Source organism: Dicentrarchus labrax, unplaced genomic scaffold (assembly GCF_905237075.1).
Source record: "Dicentrarchus labrax unplaced genomic scaffold, dlabrax2021, whole genome shotgun sequence".
Classification (NCBI taxonomy): domain Eukaryota; kingdom Metazoa; phylum Chordata; class Actinopteri; family Moronidae; genus Dicentrarchus; species Dicentrarchus labrax.
This window is the reverse complement of record NW_026136706.1, coordinates 6,600,968-6,621,082: the sequence shown is the minus strand read 5'-3', so window position 1 is coordinate 6,621,082 and position 20,115 is coordinate 6,600,968. Positions and strand designations below refer to the sequence as shown.

The 20,115-nt window shown below is 38.9% G+C and overlaps 1 protein-coding gene across 2 annotated transcripts; it reads left to right on the top strand.

Annotated features, from left to right (window-relative positions):
* The first annotated feature begins 8,758 nt into the window (after positions 1 to 8,758).
* On the top strand, positions 8,759 to 19,566 carry LOC127365207 (protein FAM171B-like). 2 transcript variants are annotated; one of them, XM_051403078.1, is made up of 8 exons: positions 8,759 to 9,051; positions 13,422 to 13,655; positions 14,450 to 14,542; positions 14,737 to 14,895; positions 15,367 to 15,537; positions 17,232 to 17,348; positions 17,537 to 17,660; positions 18,020 to 19,566. In XM_051403078.1, the coding sequence occupies exons 1-8, from the start codon at positions 8,874 to 8,876 to the stop codon at positions 18,957 to 18,959; spliced, it is 2,016 nt and encodes a 671-aa protein (XP_051259038.1). In that variant the 5' UTR covers positions 8,759 to 8,873; the 3' UTR covers positions 18,960 to 19,566. The 2 variants fall into 2 exon arrangements, with proteins under 2 accessions (XP_051259038.1, XP_051259037.1); XM_051403077.1 differs by having other exon boundaries at positions 14,737 to 14,901.
* The last annotated feature ends 549 nt before the right edge of the window (positions 19,567 to 20,115 follow it).

Sequence of the window (20,115 nt, the reverse complement as noted above, 5' to 3'; positions counted from 1 at the left end):
GATCCCACAAGTGTTCAATGGGGTTGAGGTCAGGACTGCTGGCAGGCCATTCCATCCTCTCCACTCCCACATACTGGAGGTAGTCTCTGATAAACCCCGCCCTGTGGGGGCGAGCGTTGTCATCTTGGAGGATAGAGTCCCAGACTGTGGAGATATGGGATTGCCACTGGTTGCGGAATCTCATCTCTATATCTATCTGTATTGAGATCATTGGAGGTACAATGATGACACTGCCTCCACCAAAAGATGTTATTCTATCAGTGCAGCAATCAGCATAGCGTTCTCCGCGTCTTCTCCACACTTTGACCCTACGATCCAACTGCCGTAGGCACAATCTGGACTCATCACTGAACATAACGTTCCTCCACATGTTCAGGTTCCAGTGCATGTGTTGCTGACACCAGCGCAGACGGGCCTGGCGGTGAAGGGCAGTCATGGCAGGACTCCTGGCAGCCCTATGAGACCGAAGATTGGCTGCGTGTAGTCTGTTCCAGATAGTCTGGGCAGAGAGCCGTCGGCCATATCGTCCTGCAAACCTTGACAGTCAAATCTGTAGAAGACAGCCTACAGCACCTAAGTGCTGACAGGGTGAGGAAATGGTCTTCTTGGGGTGTCGTCTTCTTGGGACATCCCCGGTTATATGGAACTTGGCCTTCAGTTTGGAGATGGTACTAGGGCTCACTCCAAATATAATTTCCTTACTTTTTGTGCTAAGTTTATATACTAAGAGTGCGGTAATGGCAAACAGGCGAGTGGGGAGGGTAAGCAGGTGATGTGACTCTATAATCAGAAGACTGGCTAGAGGGAGTGGTTGGTCTGAAATGACAGAGAGTTGGAACTTGAATGAACAAATTACACGCCGGAATGAGTGAACAAACTAAGATGCTCAAAGCCATTACTGTCACTCCACAAGGCTCCACCTGTGGCAGAATTGTTCATCTTTTGAATTTTGGAAAATTGCTTAAATTCTTCTTCCCCAGTGTACCAGCTCATTTTCAGGTGGGCTCTCTTTCAGATGGCAGCCAGTCCAACTTTCCTATGCTAATGCCTTTCTCAGTATCACTGTAGGATACTAGACAGTTACACAACCCATTATGGTTAAATTAGCACTGCAGAGAGAGTAAAAGTGGTGTGAGCACAGTGCCAATGTTTGAGCAATTGAAGCTGTGTGAGTTCAAAGTAGGTGTAGCTGAAAAATCTCCATCTAATAATACTAAATGAGAAAGGGAACCTGGAAGAGATTGGATAGAGTAAAGAAAGGGCTAAGGAGAAAATAAAGCAGCACGCACACGTGGGTAACGTGGGAATGAACCACTGTGCAGCATTCGGACAATTACAAAGCAGCTTTATTGTGGGTTATTGGAAAATCACAAGAAAATCAATGCTCAAAAATACCTGTAGAGTAGTACTCTTGTCTACTTTTTTATTCATAATTAGTTATTGCCAAGTATTTAGTGAGTTTTTGGGATACATTTTAGTTTAAACATTTAGACAGAGGTATTTACCATCATGTAACTTACATTTGGTCCAAAGATGTTTATCCTTATGGCTCTTGGTTTGGTTGTGCACTCCAGAAAACACAACTGGTAGTGTATGTGGGAAGCAGGTGAGGGATCACAATGTTAGTACTGCAACTTCCCCTGGTTTGTCAGGGTGCTTGCACAGGGTATAATCACTTGAAACCAATGTAGGTTTTCTTACACAGCTAAGTGCCCTCAGAAACTGCTGAGTGGGAATGTAGAACAGGGTGCTATTTTGGAAAAGGAGGCTGAGAAAAGCTGGAATCTCCAAATACTGCAACCATCTATTCTCTAGACCACTTATCCTGTTCGGTCACAGGGGACTGGATCATCCAGTCTATCATAGTGCACACATAGAAATGCATTCATGCTCTTATTCACCTTGACCTAATAGGCCACCAATTTCCATAAAATGTATTTGTTTGGACTAAAAATATAATGGCTCCAATCAGTTTCTGATAACCGAGGTCCAACTATGGACTTTGGATGGGGTGATTAAAAAAATAAATTTCAAATCAGCCTCTAGAGAAAGGACCCAAAAGGTCAGTTATGGGTACATCATCAGCACTATATTTGAGTACACTGTCTAAAATAACTACAGCACGGGTGGCTAGAGACCATTCAGATTGCCAGTAGTCTTTTACAGGAAACCGTTGAATTACCCTGTGACTACTGTGCTCAGTTTTTTGGTGCCAAAAGAGATATTTGTCAAATTGTTAATGTGAATAACACCAACATCATGCCCAATATTAATGAGCGTTTTAGTCGTGACTTGGTACAGTAGCTCCTGAGAAAAAAAAAATAACGGTCTTTTTGACCTTCTAGACTTTAACTCTTCTTCAATGTGCAGTTGGACAAAATTGGCTTTCGGTCCAATGGGGCATCTTTCAGGCTACTGGGGTTTCAGAATAATGGACATGGCATGTCAGCCTGAGACTGTTTTCAACAATACACATTATGCTAATGTTAGCTTAAGTCTGGTCAGTTCAGCAAGCAAAACTGAACTGGCTTTAAATGAGAATCCTACTTTTGTCGACCATTTAAATGTTTGAATGTTAGTCCATATTCTATGTGCACAGCAAGAACATAAATCTAGACAGGTATAGCAACGAGCCATAGGATGTGGCAATGGGGCTTAGTTAACTGTTGATTAAACAGAAAACAATAGATAATCAGATTAAACACCTAAACAGAAAAGAGCAAATGTGCTTTTGAGTGTAAAAAAGTGTTAAGATTTGCATTTCTTGATATGTTTCCATATTTAGATTTTCTTAAGTATAATATCCCCTAAAATATAGACAGTGGACTTACTACAATGTACTTTCAGAGCGTAGACCTTGGTTGAAACTATATATAATCTATATAAACAGATGAATTCTTTCCTATTTTTAATAGGCACAGTGGTAAATAGACAGACATTCAAATGGACATAAGTGAAAACATAACTGCTTTGGCAGAGCTTTTGAAAACAGGATCAGGTCTTGGTAAATTACAGATTAAATAAAAGGTGTGGGGAAACACACTTCACCTGAAAGACTTTATGGAAATGAGGCAGCTGTCCTTGATAATGCAGTTGGATGGGATTCTGCATGCTGCTCTTGGGAAGTCAGCCCTGAGAGTTTTCTGCTGCATTTTACCAGTCTGGAGCATCGTGCTGATGCTCTCCACACCAACTCTATCAATCATTCAGAAAGCACATCAGCTCCAAACCCTGTTATTTTGGTTGCTGAACAGGGGGTCAGTATTAGTTCTGATGTAAATGGACTGATGGAGCAGTGGCATTGACCGTACAGGAAAAAAACATCAATTAGAGTCCTATTCAGCTTGTCCTCATCTTCTCTCATAATCTCCAAATCCAGTTCATTTAAGAGAACAAATACAGTGTGTAAAAGATTTAGCATTCAGCTCTTCTGGGATAAAAAAAGTTGTTTAACAAACAATCAACAAGCATTTTAATCAGCAAAGGCCTTTTGGGGACGGCTTTTATGTCTGAGGCTGGGCAGATCTCAATACATAAAGCTCCACTGAAGCCCAGTGCAAATTTACCTACTTTTGGAGACCGCACTGAACATATTAGGCAATGTAAGAAGGGATGCCGAGTATCCATAATGAAGTTTGTGCACTGAATTCTCGATGTTCTGCAGGGTAGACATACAATCATTTTGTTTTGTGCTGTTTAAATTCTGATAATTCAACATACATTGAATTAACCTGGACCTTTTGCAATACATCCATCTTGTAGAATTCATCTTTCTTTAACCAGAATGCTTAAAATCATAGGTCAGTAAATTAGAAATCAACTCACATATTAAGTTGGAGAAGAAAGAGGCATCCCTGTCTCACCTTTTCACCCTGAAGCATATTTCTCTCATATCAGCCTGCCACCCGTTTAAAAAGTCATATCACGCTCTTGTGTAACAGAACAGGAAGTGATGATGGTTATTGCTGGGGAAAGTAAGTCGCTAGAGGAGGTCCGTCATTCACATTGCAACAATGTTTATTCTATATGTAAGAAAGCCAATAATTGTTTTTGAGTTTAATGAAGAAATTGAAAGGGTTTGAAAAAAGGCTATGTCAGCCTGACAGAAAGTATTCTTGTGTTTAATATCTCTGTCTGGTCTGGACATTTGACATTAAAAACAAGCTGCCCGGGATTCTCAAAACAACAAGACAGATGCTGGCAACAAAAGTCATTGAATGACCTTTAAAATACAGCTAGGTAGACTCTAAACACCCTCTCTGAGTTTGAGTTGCTCCCCACAGGATGATGCTACAGAGTACTCCTGGCAAACAAAAAGGTCTATAAGGGTTATTTTGTTCCTATTGCAATAAACTCCATGAATCAATTTACCTGCACTCTTCTGCATTGAATGAAGCTCTACACTGGGTCTATGTTGTATTAATTGTTGTGATGTGATGAGATTTGCTGTATTAATAACCCAAACACCTCTTGGTTTCTCAAAGCCTACATGCAACAGGTGCCAATATTCAATATGACTTCCAGTATCCCTATTCGCAATCCACAATAATTACCATGGTGATATGTGTCTTGTATTTAAAGCCACAAGACATACAAAAGTTGCACGAGTTGCATACTAAGCTTTAGTACTAGACTTCTTACCTTAACTAAATAAAATCCAGTAGCTATCCAGTAGCAATTCTTTTCGCTGAAAAATACATTGAAAGTTTAAAAAGCTCTGAAAACTTGTGAAGAACTGTAGAGATATTATAGAAAGCTTCTTAATTCTGCATTAACGTCGGTGCTGTTTAACAGACTCCTGATGTAATGTCTTGCAATGTCTCTCCTATATGGTGTAACATAATACGACTTTCTAAACTTTCCCTAAATTTTTTATTATCTTCCAATATTATTCCACGGCATGTCAGTATACCTCAAAAAGCCTCACTGATGTTATCACTATTAATGGCAAGTCATGCACCTGTCTCTCCGGGCAAGGGCTTATTCACCGTGCGACATTGTCTATCACTTTGTCATGTTTCCTGTCTTACACCCTCCCGACAGTTTGTTGCCTCTGGTCCATCATTGGTATTTTAAAAGAGAGCACAGCTGCAAAGCCTTACACGTAATCTGTTCCACCAGCTGCAGACGTCACTTGGCTGTCGTCGCTTCCAAAATGGCTTAGACCAATTACCAGAAAATTAGTCATAATGGTTTAAAGTATTTTAGGACATTTACTCTACTTAAGTCTCTTATGATAATAATTTCTCAACTTTTTAATGCTATCAAAGGAGTTTTGTGATATAACAAAACATCTGTCCAAGCTTCTATTACTTGAATGGATTTTATAGTGCTGAATTACATTTAACCTTTGTGGGGTTTTGAAAACAGTTTTATGCCAGTACAATATTATATTTCATCCTGCATCTGTCTTTTTAGTTATCTGTTAAGCTTTGACCCACAGACTTTGATGAATTTGATTATTTTATGGCCTTACCTTTCTCTTCGAGAGACACCATTGCACCAAATATGGCAGAGGTAATACTCTAAATACTATAATTGAACTTTTAAGACACCTATAGGCAATCTTTTAAGGTAGATGTTACTGTAATCATCATTAATTTAAATAATTTCACGCCAACGTATTTGTATTCAGATCTTTTTTAAAAGAATGGACAGTTCATTGTACTTGATTACCACTGACCACTAATGTATATGAATGGAAAGATGTCAAGTGTAAAAGATGTCCAGAAAGAGCAATAAAATGAAAAACATTTGCTTTATTATCAGAAACTGATAAACTAGGCATCAATGTGTGTGGTAAAAACAAAGAGAAAGTATATCTGTGCTCTGATAAGATTAATAGAAGAAAGCAGCCAGGGATGGAGCAGAGAGCTGCCACAGATTTCCAGGGTGAAAGCGAACAGATTTCCAAAATAGTCCCTGTTGATGCAGCTATTTATGTGGAGAAATGAACCATTACTGTATCTAATTTGTGGCAAATTGATCCTGGAGACGCAGGCTGTCATCCATCCTCCTGCTTGTGTGTTTAGACTCCGATTTATACTTTGTCAGAGGGGAATAGAGCTGGGAGGACAAATGTGTCAGCTCACTGCCTCGCTGAGGCCCCTGTCACAGAAGAGCTATGATGGTGAAGAAGCCAGCCGAGGAAGGATTCACTGACATTTTGGCAACAGGAAGCTCCGCAGGCGGACATCACCAAGCAAACCAACCTTCAGGTGCAATTTGAAGGATATAAAGTGAAGCAGGACATGTGTTAATGGGTAATGTGATTGGTTGATAAATAGAAAACATAAGAGGGAATTGTTCTAAAATAGACCAAAAATATAGAATTCTAAAAAGACTCTTGGACTTCAAACTGTGTGATTTCAATCAAACGCAATACTAACTTATGTCACTTAAGGTATGTCTGTGTCAGTAGGGAGCACAGGGTAACAACATATATGGCCATGGTGTTGAAGATCACATTACAGTTTTTCTCCATTGGTTTGGCTCATTTCTTGAAACAGAAATTACATTCTCAAAACAATATGGACAAACCTCCAAACCACTTGGCAATTGGTCACAACAGAATTGTATTTCTCATTGATTTCATCACATTACAAATGTTTTAGTACATCTTTGCGAATGATTAAGTACAGTTAGCCTACATTTAGCACAATTTCCAAGTGAATAGATCCTGTTGATCTAAACTGATTGATTGATTCTCAGTCTAATGGTTGTTCTCTCCAAAACATGTCAGCATCATTTCATTCTATAAGTCATCACATGCAAAATAGTCTGTTAAATTGTCAAAATTAGTGAACATAATCATATCAACACAATACCATGAATACCATATACTGTATTTATTTACAGCACTGTAGGCTACATATAATTTTCCATATTTATATAACAGTATATAACAGTATATTTATATAACAGTATATTATGCTTTATACATTTTCTTATTACTCTGATATGGAGGTTACTTTATGTGTGTGAATAAAAATGGCTACCTTTCCTTGGCAGTGTGAGTGCAATGTGTGATGTCAAACCTTAGAGGCTACTCTTATCCTAAAATCCTGTTTTTTTATTTTTATTTTTTCAGTTTTATACACAATTGTATTCTGTTAGCTAGACAAAAAAACTTGTACAGTAACCATTGTGAATGAAGGACTGGGCTAAGACTGAGAGGTGGGACATGAGGGATATGGTCCTCTGCCATAGTGACACAACATCTAAACATTTTGACTTGCAGTGCTCACACAATGCCAAAGGGACGATGCATTTTGGAGGTATTGACCATTTATATGAGAAAGAAATTTAGTTTTGACACATGAGTGAACTGTTTTGGGAGAGATATGCGCTTTTGCAAGTGAGCTATGGTGTTGTGCTGAACTGTAAGACTGTTTTGCCAAATGATCTTAGAGTTTTGAGAATGTAATTTCGATTTTGAGAAATGAGCCAAACCAATGGAGAAAAACTGTAAGACAAAACCAAAAATCTGACAAAGAATGACAATGATACTGGAAACAGGTAGAGAATAAAAACAATCAGAATTTCTCTGTTTTTCTAGTCATTTTCCAAACCACAGAACCACACAGAGAACAAAAAGAGTTCAGTGGCCTTTGGCTAGGAGCTCTGTACCTGCATGCAGGAGTGCAGACTGCAGTGTGGACAGATTTTAGAGTCAGCAAATAAAACATTAAAGTCATGGAAAAAAGTTGGATTATAAAAGAGGCAGACTTAATGTTTAATGGATGCATTTAAAGTCCCACAAATGCAAATGTAGAAATGATTACTAAATGAGACACCCATTGAACCACTACTATCAGTTGGACCACTATTACAACTACTGATAGTACTAACATTACTACCATAACTGTTGTAGCAGTCACTATCACTGCTGCTATACTACTCTTACTATAACTACTACTCTCGCTACAATGCCAGTTCTCAACATTATGTTAATCACTATGTGTGAATGAGTTAATAGAATTATTAATGACTGAGTGTTTCTGTTGGTGAACTGACATTGTATTATCACCATCTAGTGGCGGAAACCAGTTGATGCAAATGTTTTTGCTCTAATACTGTGCAGTATATTACACACTTTCCAATCTACCAGACAAGTGTATGTGTTAGTGCAGCTAGAAGATAAGTATTGTTCACAAGAGGCAGAAGAAATAAATTTACAGTGGTGGAAAGTAACTTGTTACAAAAGTAACAAGTTTTACTCCACTACATTTTTTCTAGTTACTTTGCAGATTATTTTTCATACTAAAACATACGATCCGCTTCTGAAACACGATGCATTGCTCAGAGAGAAAAATAATAGAGAAAGTTCTCCACTAACATAAAAACTGAAAATACACAGAGCAATTAAAAACTATAATGAAAAGAAAAGAAAACTCTAAATAAAAGGAATAAAAGTGAGAACAGACACGAATTAAAAAAACAAATAAATAAAAAATAAAAGCCAGTTTTTACAGCCTTTAAATGCATCAGCAATAATAATGATATGACAAATGAAAGCATTTTTAAGTAAAAAAAAATTGATACTGTATACTGATAATGCAAGTTGTATAATTAAACAACAATGAATGCATGACTCTTACTTGGTTTTAATTTATAGATAGACAGACATATAGACAGATAGATCGACAGAAAGATAGATAGATAGATAGATAGATAGATAGACAGATAGACAGACAGACAGATAAAGCTGCTCAGCAGATTAAAGGGGAGGAGTTTCGCTGCGCACTTTGGCTGACAGGGGATCAGTTAGGATGGCAGTGCACTGGGTATCTCTGCGCGTACTTAAGTTGTAGATGAAAGCTGGACCCGGGTGAAGGAAAAAGTGACACCGATCAGCAACTTTCTTAAAAGTCATGCGCCCGTTGATGTGCCTGCTGTCTGCGCTGGTTGTGTGCGGGGATGGGAAGGCGACCGGAGAGTTCACTCCGACTGGACACCCTCTGCATATCAATGACGGGAACTTTGCAAACCGGGATCACATGAAACAAGAGCCCTTTCAGCACCAACAACAAGTGCCCGATGCCTTGTCAGGTTTGTAAATGCTTCACTGTATGCCCACAGGGTTTAAACTTTAGTAAAACTTCAAAACTGTCAGAGTTAAAGTTGTATGCTGGATGTGTTGGAGTTAAGATGATAATAAATGGCATTAGAGCTGGAGAATGAGGGTGGATATTGGTATTCTGGCCTCTTATTTTTTTAAAATTCTGCTCTATCAACCATTATATTGCAGGTCTTTATCTAACAGATTAGAGATGTCCTCATTTTTAGTCGGAATGGACCATCTGTATCAGGATTTGCGAGCAAATCTACTGATCTGTTCATGAGTAACAAGTGGTGTGGGAGCTCGCTGCTGTCACCTCATGAGTAACGGTTTCTCCATCTGTCCCCTTTTACTGCATCACCATCACCAAGGCAGCAATTCTTTCAAATAATACTACTAACAATATAATAATATATTAATTTCAAAGTGACTTGGGAGTTGGCCAACATGTTCTTAGAAGCTAAAAAAAGATGTCAGCATTACTTGTCAATTAAAAAGAAGTGTGTTTAACATATTGTGCATGCACTTCTTTCTGTCTGCCTCACACACAGCGATATGCACACTTGCTGGCATTCTTCTTGTTTACAGCCGAGCAGCGAAGGACAGCTGAAAGAGGGATCTGTGGCCCTGTTCACTTATCAACTGCTTCATGACTAATTCATGCTGCTGTAGGAGTACATGACCATCCGTCATCACATGATCCTCCAGTCTGTGTTTGTCGACTGAAACCCTTGGAAATGTACCCAAGCATGCTGTTGTCTCGAGCACCATCCCCCCCCCGCCCCCCATGGCATGTGTAGTTTCCTGCCAAACCTCCTCCTCTTAGCCTTCCTCTCCCTTCAGTACAGAGAGAGGAGACTCTCCGGGGAGTGATCGTCCACTTTCCACTCTTAAAAATACAACTTAGAGATACAAATGTACAACAACAAAAAACCTCCTCTCTGGAACCAGATGCTCAGTTCTCCCATGCTGAGATTAACATCTCCATTGTTGTCCCTTCATAAAGGGCAAAGCAAGAGATTTGAAGATTTTAATCATGTGGCCCAGGGGAGGATTGTAATTATTAGACAACAGGACTGGCGGTTGTTAGGACATGCCTCCCCCCCTCAAACAGCTCCACCCTGCACGTCTCACTTCAATTTGATATTGCTGACTCCTGCTTGAGGCTGATTTGGCCCACATATCAAAGGAAGCGCTTGTGTTTGTCTCCATCCGTGGAATGCATGGCCTAATTCCAACACACAAACAACGAGCATGTCTGTGGGGCTGGTGGGGGGTCACCAGAGATAAGTCCCTGTAGGACCATCTGTTTGTACTGCCTGGTGGTCTCAAAGAACTGACCAGTCAACATGTTTCTGCTCCTCCCCCGTGGATCCTGATTTTGGTGAAATGATAATAATGTAATGCTGTTGATATGTCAGCAAAATCCCATTTACATGGTCTTAGCCACAAGCATGGTGTTTTTAATAATGATAACTTGTCACTCTAATATTTGCTATCATCATTTTCTGGGGCGAGTAGCTTTTTAATTTAACATTTCATCAGTTTCTTCTATGTGGTATAAATGGAAATGTATTTTAAAAAGCTCACATTTTGATAAAGAAAGCAGGCTTTACCTAAGTGGAAATGCAGTCTCTTTTTTTTTTGGACACCAGCTCTATCATGTGCTCGATAATAACAGTACTCAGCCGCATCACACACACAACATGGGATCTCTTTCTCATCTGCCTCAGTAGCCTCAGACAGCCCATTTCAATCCACTTCATAAACCTCTTTGTGGCGTGGTTCAGTTGGCCAAATGAGGAGATTATAGTAATCTGGCACGAAACACCTCCACTTCAGATGTAGTGACCCCCTTCTGTTATGTTTGGCCACTAAGGCAGAACACGCATACAGTGGAGGCTGCCTCTCCCCAAAACAAGCATCCTCATGTCCATCTGCGCTGGTGTGTGTGTGTCCCAGTGGGTTCACACTAAGGCTGCCAAATGTAGTTTGTTTCATATTGTGGCTGAAAATGCAGTCACTCCTGGCAGCTCCAGGCATTTGTCTGCTTCTGATCAAAGGGAATGGTTCAGGGCAACAATATGGGATGATCTGGTCATCCAGTTTTGGCACATGCTGAAATATTGTGAAATCTGGTAGCACAAGGCATGGCTTCATCAGTTTTCAGCAAAGCTTTGGCAGATCGTTTAGCAGCAGGATTATGAGCAATCAGACCAGCAGCAAATTCAACCATTGCTGCCGTCCGTGTCGAATTGTAATCGTACGAGAGATATCCTTACGACATTATGACCGGGGAGATTGCTGCAATAGCAATAAAGCAGCATTTAGTTACTAATAAAAAGGACAATAATGACCTTTTTAGAGCCTCTTAGCACAAAATAATATCTATACTGTAACTGTGGGGGGTTGATGATGAGCTGCTGCTGAGATTTATGGCTCCTGAAACTCACTTTCCGGCCCAGACTGCAACAGCACAGTCCAGTAGAGAATATTTATAGCAGGGCAGTAGGTGACGGGAGATACCTTGGCACTGGTAATAGCAGAGTTTCACAGCTGCACACAGTACTTTTAGTACTGAGCGGTTTCTTTGAAGGATTGTTCAGTGGCTTCTTCAGTTGTTATGGGCCTCTTGTACTCTGATTTTTTCCAGCTGGTCAGTTCAAATAATTGATTGATTTTTCTTTCTCTCATAAATGCACTGTTCTAGCTTCATGCTAGACTACCTTCACACTTCAGTTGTCCACAGCAAGACGTCTGGTGTTTGGAAAGCCAAACTTCACAATTTAAAGCTGCATAAAGTGTTTTCTTTGGCCACATGGGGCAGAATGAGATGTTAATATGGAGCAACTGACTAGACTATCACATTGTAAGGTTGTTATAGTGAGCATGTTAGCACACAGTTACTTATTAACACGTCCAACATTAGCATTCATTTGGAATCATGAGTCTGGCCCCCTGACACATTTAAGACAACTATTCGTTCTACTTTTAGCTCTGTTTTACGCAGTCTGATGGAAATATGTGGCTGTTTATTGGCTAAATGCTCCTTTATAAGATAGGATAAGATATTCCTTTATTTGTCCCACAATGGGGAAATTCCAATGTTAAGGAAGCAAAGTGGTTTGAGAAAAAACAATATAAAAAACCGTAAGAGTAGGAAAATAATAAATAAAAAATAAAAACACTATGTACAAAAGAAAAAACAGTAAGAATCCACAAACAACAGATAACACAAATAGTAGCAGGTATTGCACAGTAATTATTGCACATTGTTGTTATATATAAATATTAATTATTATTCTCCAGCTAGTCACCAACTTTGTCTGCCGTTTTGGCGGAAAAAAAACTTTCTTGTGGCTAAAAACAGGCTGGGTGAGAGCGGAGAGTTGAACCAAATAGTAAAGTTGTGTCCATAAAAACAAAAGAGTGAGCTAAAGATGCTCCATTGAGCTTAGGGGAAATTCAAAGTTGATGACAATTCTCTGTGGATCAGATGACAATGTTGGATGTGAGAGGTGTCGCTTAAAGTGACAAATACATTCTTAATATAAACATATTAATTAATGCAGCTTTAATGCCTTGTGTGTGTCCCTCAGGCATTGATCTATGGTGGGGTAGGCCTATTTGCATGATCACCATTTATTCATATAAACTTGTGATGTATTACTGAGCATTCCTTCATTGTTATGCAACACTATACCTCTGAGAAACAAAGTATTGTTGTCATGAACTTAATATTGGATGTTGGTGCACAAAGTGTCACATCATCAGTAGTCCCTAAAGGAGATTCTCTTAGAGCTATCTAAAAACATCTAATGATTAGGGCTCCCTCATAAGAATCACATTATTGGAAATATGTACTGTACTTAGCTGTCTGCATGCTGATGTAGCATAATGTTGTCTTGAATGCATGCTTTGCTGAACTAATTGGCCAGTTTTACCATTTATATTTTTCCATCGCTTTGAAATCTGCTGGGATTAATTGATTTATATCCTTGAGGGATTCTGCAAATTACTTTTCCTATTTTTTTTTGTCAATAAGGTCCCGTCTGGGTTAATTGGAAATGCAGCCAACTCCATTCTGTTGAAGCTTAAAGCATGGCATTGACAGGGACACCTTTCAATACCTTATAATGCAGTGCAGTCAGCAACAAATACTACCTTTGCAGAGCTTATAATGTTACATTTTTGAGATTGTAATTTGTGGTATTTTAGTGTATTGCTTTATATTATAAGGTATTTTTGTTATTTATATGTGAACCTTAACTTGTATTAACTTTCATTCTCAACTCTAAATTCTTGTTTTGTTCCTCTAAAAGCAGCATTTTTGTCTAAACCTTAATGTTTTTTTTTCTAGGTCCTACCTCTAACCTAAAGGTCCAGGTCAGTGATTTCCTGAGTCGTCAGCAACTGAGTCAGGCAGTGGTGGAGGTCTTTATCAACTACACCAGGACCAAGACGGCTCTCACTGGGGAGGACGGCAGCGTTTTGCTTCATGTCCCTTACCAAACTGGGACGTCTATCACAATTGTGGCCAGCAAGGATGGCTACATTTCCACACTGCTGCCCTGTAAAACCAACAGAATGCCAAGTAAGATATTCAATGTGTGTGTGCGTCATAAGGACATTGTTTAACTGAATCACCACAGATCAAATGGATAAAAATGAGAAAGGCAGTGTCATTTTTTTATTCATCGTTGGCTCTCATCATCCTTGAAATGTCAGGGAGTGCGTTTCTTTGAGCTTAGTGTGGCTGAAAGTTTTCCTCTGAGTGACAGGAGTGCCTTATTATGATAGCTTCTTTTGTCTTTTCATCAGCTCAGAAAATCCGTTGCTCCATGGCTCTGCCTGTAACTCAACCAATGACATTATTTCACTCTCTGAAAAATCACAATTCAAACTGTATCAGCTGCATGCAATGTGGTTGTGTATGCGTTTGCACAGACGTTTGGACAAAATAATAGATAGTAGGTTGTGTAAAATCAATACACTTCAAATGATGTCATGTAAAAACACAGTCACAGAAAATATTGAGCTTCATATACTTAAGGGATTTTTTAAAACTTTCTGGTTGTAACTTTTTGCCCCACTCCACTGCATTTGACACTAAATTAGGCACAGCACCCAAGCATCATTTTATATCACTGTAGTGTGTGTCATCTGCCGTTGACACTCATCTCCCATTTACATTTGAATCTTGAACTATTGTTTGTGTAGTTAAAACATAGATAAGCCTTCGCCAGAAAAGTCAATTCCCCCAATTCTTTCCTCTGTGTACAGTTAAATACCTGACTCAATAGAACACAATGCAACACTGCCAACTGGTGGTTCATTTTTAAATAAAGTTTTTTTTTTGCATCTTTCCTCTTCCTCTTTTATCTTTAGTATTTTCATCTGTGACCATGTCTCTACTTGGTCAGAATCAGGGGAACATCTGGCTCTTTGAGGATTCTGTCCTGATCACTGGCAAAACATCTGGTACTGTATATATTAGTTATTATATATATTCGTTTTCTTTCCTCCTTTCTCATGCTCTCTCTGTCTCTCTCTTTTATTATCAGTATAAGCATCAATTTAAGGAAACACATCATATTAGCCAAATAAGCTGCACTAAAGAGAAAGTACAAAATATATTGCCAGCTGTTACTTATCATGTTTTCCTTTATTTGTAGATGCTTCGTCGCAGCCCGTTGTCCAGTTTCCCAAGAGACTGCTGAATCTGACAGACGGCAGTAATGTCACCTCTGTCAAAGCCTACCTGACCATTCCCAAGCTGCCGTCAGAAGAGGACATCTTTCTGAACACTATGGGCATCATGAGTAGTAAATCAGGTAGACGTGAGTGTTGCAGTGACACTATTCTGACACAGAGGCATAGAGACAGCATTCATTTTAGGTCATAGTATATTTTTTTAGATGTGAGTGATTTGATTTTGAGATTCAAGATAAAAAATTCAGTGTGTGTAAGATTAGATTGCTTTTCCTGTGGTGCCATCTAGTGGTAGTATAAAGAAAGACATCATGGTAGACAGCAATGCAGGCTGATACAGATAAATGGGTTAAAAGAGGGACATAGGTTGCACTAGTTTTAGCTTGGACTGTTTAATTTTTCTACCAGCAGAAAAAAAACATATTCCATCAGATGCTGTAATAAACTGATTCAAACGGTAACAATGTTAAACTGGAACCATTTTGATAAGGTGTTTAATTAAGAACATTTACAACAATTTCATCCAAGAAAAGATACATTTAATTCATCTAATTCACATATTCTCCTAAAAATGACCACTTCTGTATTTTAAGGATATGTCAGTGTGGATTTGAGTCCGGTGGCGGCTGTCAGCGTGCAGCTTTTCTCAGGAGACACAGAGTTATTTGTGAGTGGGCCCATACAGATCAACCTCAGCCTTCCTGACAACTGTGGACTTCAGACTTCAAATGTTGTTCCAGCTTGGTTCTTTAACCGGACCACTGGTGAGTAGAAGTCACAGTCATGCACACGCTTAACATTTTTGAAGAAGAATCAGGAGAGCCTCTTAAAAGAATGTTTTACCTTGCCGCCGTGGCCAAGTGCTCATGGTGGAAACTGTCGGGTCTCTGTAAATAATTTTACAAGCAGTACGGTCTAGACCTGCTCTATTTGAAAAGTGTCCTGAGATAACTGCTGTTATGAATTGCCGCTATACAAATAAAATTGAATTTAATTGAATAAGGTTTCATCTTCACTATCTTTGAGTCAAATACTGTATGCATCCATCAGTATAGACAAATATGAATATAAATAATGTTTAGTTTAAAAAGAAACATCATAGGACGTTGTGACTTGACTCTACATCTGCAGGGGAGAGTTTAACCTAAATGCAGAGCTCATGTCTTATTAGTGTCATGAATTTGTCTGAGTTAGATGGCTCTAAGGAGGAGTTCTGTTATACGACATATCTGTTCAGACTAGATAAGGAGGCTATCTTTACTTTGTTCAGTTCATCATGTTTTAACTGAGCTGACTCTGTGTTAATAGACTTATGAGTAAAAATCAACTTAGAATGAACAGTGTTTTGTTAATGTATTAATGACCCAGACGAGCAACTGGGTAAAGTGAGGTCTCCTGCACTTACACAAACAATGTATCAGTTTTTTTTAAAATGCTACTCATGTCCAGCTATCTTTGAATCAGTGGTTAAACATGGTTCTCAGTCATTTGAATGGTGTCAATGTGTACAATTTTTACATTTGGTGGGAAAAGCCTGACATTTATCTCCTGCTATGAAAAAGCTAGGTCCTCTCAAAATGTAGGACTTGGGCCCCTAACTTTGGTTCCTGTCCCATTTTCTAGTCTAGACAGACACAGTATTCTATGAGAAATACTGAAGCAGACATTAAAACGATCAGGCACATGTTAACCAGACCTCTCAGGTAATGATATCACAAACAGAGCAACTTGAATGACTGTCTTCAGCTTAAAGAATAATTTAATTCTTTTGAAAGCCTTACAGCTGCACTAGATTATAAAAATAATAATAATTTTTTCATATTTGCTGAAAATTTCACTATACTGTGGTGTTGTCACTATCCTTCAATATCCTGAATGTAGACAGATAATCTGTGAAAAACAAATCAGGTACCACTGGCACAATGCTCATACCTTTTTTTCTAATACTTACAGTAAAGATACAAATACAGTGTCCAAAATAAGTTACAGTAAATGTAACTCAGTAAACTATGAAATATTATTAAGTGATATTTATTTTTTGACTACAGTGTAATCTTTCCAATTTATTTTTTTATAACCCCAACTCATTATCATTTCTTTCATTTTAGAGTAATAGATTATGTGTAAATTACATAACAAGTACCTCTGGTGCCACCAGTACAGAGAGAATACAGTTAAGGCCACATGTGTAGGACCTGGTGCATATTTAATTAGATTTGTCACAGTTGACTGAATTTCAAAACCTTCAAAAGATCCAAGGTTGGCAAACTTTAATATGGGAGATAGATTAGGCTAATTAATTTTTCATTAGTTTCAGGACCCATCTCATTAACCTAGGCTGTCTTTGGAAGGGGTTGAGCACATTTATTTTAAGATCTGACAGGAGTGTGGTAGATTATTGGAAATTCAAGACAATTTTATACAAACAACATTGATGTGTTTGTTTTACCTACTGTAGGTGGATGGATGAGAAAAGGACTGGGGACGGTGGGGTCAGTGGGAGGAAAACTCATGTGGACATTCACAGCTCCTCACCTTGGTTACTGGATAGCAGCACCTCTGTCATCCACCAGAGGCAAGTGCTCACCCTAAAGATGTTAAAATACTGTAAATAAAATATAGTTTTTTTAATACTACCACTGAAATGTCATTGTAATCAGTAAACACATATCAGATAGAAATAAATGAATGACTGCTGTATAACCTACTGCATATGTTTATAGTTCATCCAAACTCCTTTTTAATACCATCTGTATGCTTTAGGTTTCTTTGGACTTTCCATCCCCATTGACTTCATCTTGCGGCATGCATCTTTCCTGATGGTTGTCCTTGGAGGAATGGTTGTTATTGTCATCTCTCTTCTGGTTGTTGTATTGTGTTATCGCAGGTAGGCTTTCATCTTACGCTAGTCCATATATACTAAAAGTTGGGGGGATGTTAATATGATTACTCTGAGTAGCATTTAAAAAACTTTCTGGTTTTGTTGCAAATCTCAAAATGTCTTCCCAGCTCACTGGGAGGACAAATAGAGCATATCTCAAAATATATCTTCAATTTTTAGAGCAACAAAATTCTTTATGGGCTGTCACTGAAGGTTATAATTCCTTGCAGCATAATCCTGCCATCTAAATGTATATCCAATATTATGAAGCATAGTTTCAGTTTCAGTTTTAGACAAAAGAATCGACTGTCACACGTTTCATTGAGCTGGCACTGTTTAAAGCAAATGTTCTGTCTTGTCTACAGAAGTTCGCTCAGTGAAGCTCAAACAAAGAAGATCCTACCAGTGATGAGAAAAGACCAGACCACCTCCACATGTGACGATGGAGTCTTTGACATCTCTTCAAGGGACTCCTCTCATCCACAGGATGGACCGAACCAATCATTGACAGAAATGGGGGATAATCGGCACAATGCCTCTGTTATTTCTATGCACAATGGCAACGTAATAGCCAACCCCAATGCTGTGGCCATTGCAGTGGAGTGTAACGAACTGGAGCTTAACACTGACCTGAATGATCTGATGTGTGGGCAGATAAGAGCTCCAGCCTCTCTGACAGAGAATTTGTTTTTCTACAACCAGCCTGTTGCCATTCTTCAAGCTCCAGCATTCTTCCACTTGGAGGAGCAGCCAGAGCAGCCCCAGTGGAGCAAGTCCGCCACTCTTCCCCGTGCAGGGGCTACAAACAGTGCTGCCACTGAGCCGCTGAACAAAGACAGCTTCACCCAGACTCTACCAAAAGGCCCCTCTGGCACCCAGAACCAGGCGGCAGAAACTGAGGACCAGCTTGGGGTTTTAGAGGGCTCACAGGCAGCAACCTCCACAAACACACCCAGAGGTCACTTCAACCTTCCAGAGTCAGTTTCTGTTCCAGGAACATTAAATAAAATGGGAGGCAGCAGACACTCAGTGCATGCCTTGGCAGAACTTTCTAAAATCCCCTCACTTCAGCCTCCTCGGGCCTGGTTTGTGTCACTGGAGGGCAAACCTGCAGCTGAGATCCATTACGCTGTGTCGGAGCAGCAGAGGAGACGAAGGCCAGTTGAGAGTCGAGAGACCAGCTTAGACTCAGGAGTGGATATGAGCGAACTGAACCCGACGTCTGGAAGGAGGGCTGTAACACTGGAACGCAATGCTACGTTTGTCAAAAGCACATCGAGCAGTAAACAAGCCCCTTCACAGTAAAAACTCTAATGCCTCCATACCTACAGCTCTTTAAGTTTGTTAATCAACAGCATCAGTTCTATCTATGATCTATATATGAAATAACCTATTTACCTTATTGCTTCATCTTTTACATACTAATGTTAAAGTGCCAATCGAAGTTGGAGGAACTGTTCTATCATCAGATTCCTCAGGGTCTACATTGCAGCTGTTATGCATGTACAAAAGCGTAAACAGTCGAAAGCAGAGCATGTGGACTTTACATCTAAAATATCATTCCTCATACCCATCCTGCTGTTTACCAGCCTGTCATATCTCTTATCTCCTGCCTCAACAGCCTGTTTTAACCAGAAACATGTCAAAGTTTGCAAGTGTTTAATGACGCTGATCATTTAAATACAGAGAGAATAATAGTCAGACACCTCCGTAATGAACAGTCATAAACTTTTATTCTGTCAAGATTAATCCACAGACTATCAGGGCTAACTCAACAGGACTGAATGTTCAGGAATTTTAACAACCGTTTGTATTTGTGCATATTATATTTGTTTTTACATGTTTCCATGTATATTGTGTTGAAGTGAATCATTTCATTATATTTTAATAAAAAATACCGTTGTATCTCTGACATTTTTCCAAATACGTGTATTTAAGGCCTCAAGGCCTAATACAGTCTAAAATGTGTTTTTTCACATAATTTTTTTAAATAAATCCAAATTAATGTGTTATTTGTTATTTGCATATGCTGAACAAGAATCTTGTGGAGTTTGCTTAAAATAATTTTATTTGAATTTTCAGAATTTGCCCATGTTAGCATCTAACTATTAAAAATCTCTAGTGAAAAATTAAGAAAGTAATGAAAGATGTATTTTAACAAAATAAAATAAGATTCAAGTAGAAAGTAAGTGTCCTGTTTTAAACAATCCTTGTCGTCATTCTAGTACAGATAATAGAGTTTACGAGGTGCACCTGAATTTACCATGCAGTTCCTGAGACCACCCAGTCCCTGCAGAGACAGCTACAGCACCTTGAACCTGTTTTTACAGGAAATATGTAATTATGCAGAAGCAAACAGCACTCTGATTTTCCATGTGGACTTTACAGATAAAAGCACAATAATATGTATATTGTAATAGCAGTATTTTTTTATATGATGTTATATTGAACATTTTCAGAC

What these genes read in the sequence shown, in the direction of transcription:
- LOC127365207 (XM_051403077.1), top strand. Translation starts at nt 8,874, where the DNA reads ATGCGCCCGTTGATGTGCCTGCTGTCTGCGCTGGTTGTGTGCGGGGAT. An exon ending in TAAAACCAACAGAATGCCAA is followed by an intron (nt 13,656 to 14,449) that starts GTAAGATATTCA and finishes TTTTATCTTTAG; the next exon opens with TATTTTCATCTGTGACCATG. An exon ending in GTTCTTTAACCGGACCACTG is followed by an intron (nt 15,538 to 17,231) that starts GTGAGTAGAAGT and finishes TACCTACTGTAG; the next exon opens with GTGGATGGATGAGAAAAGGA.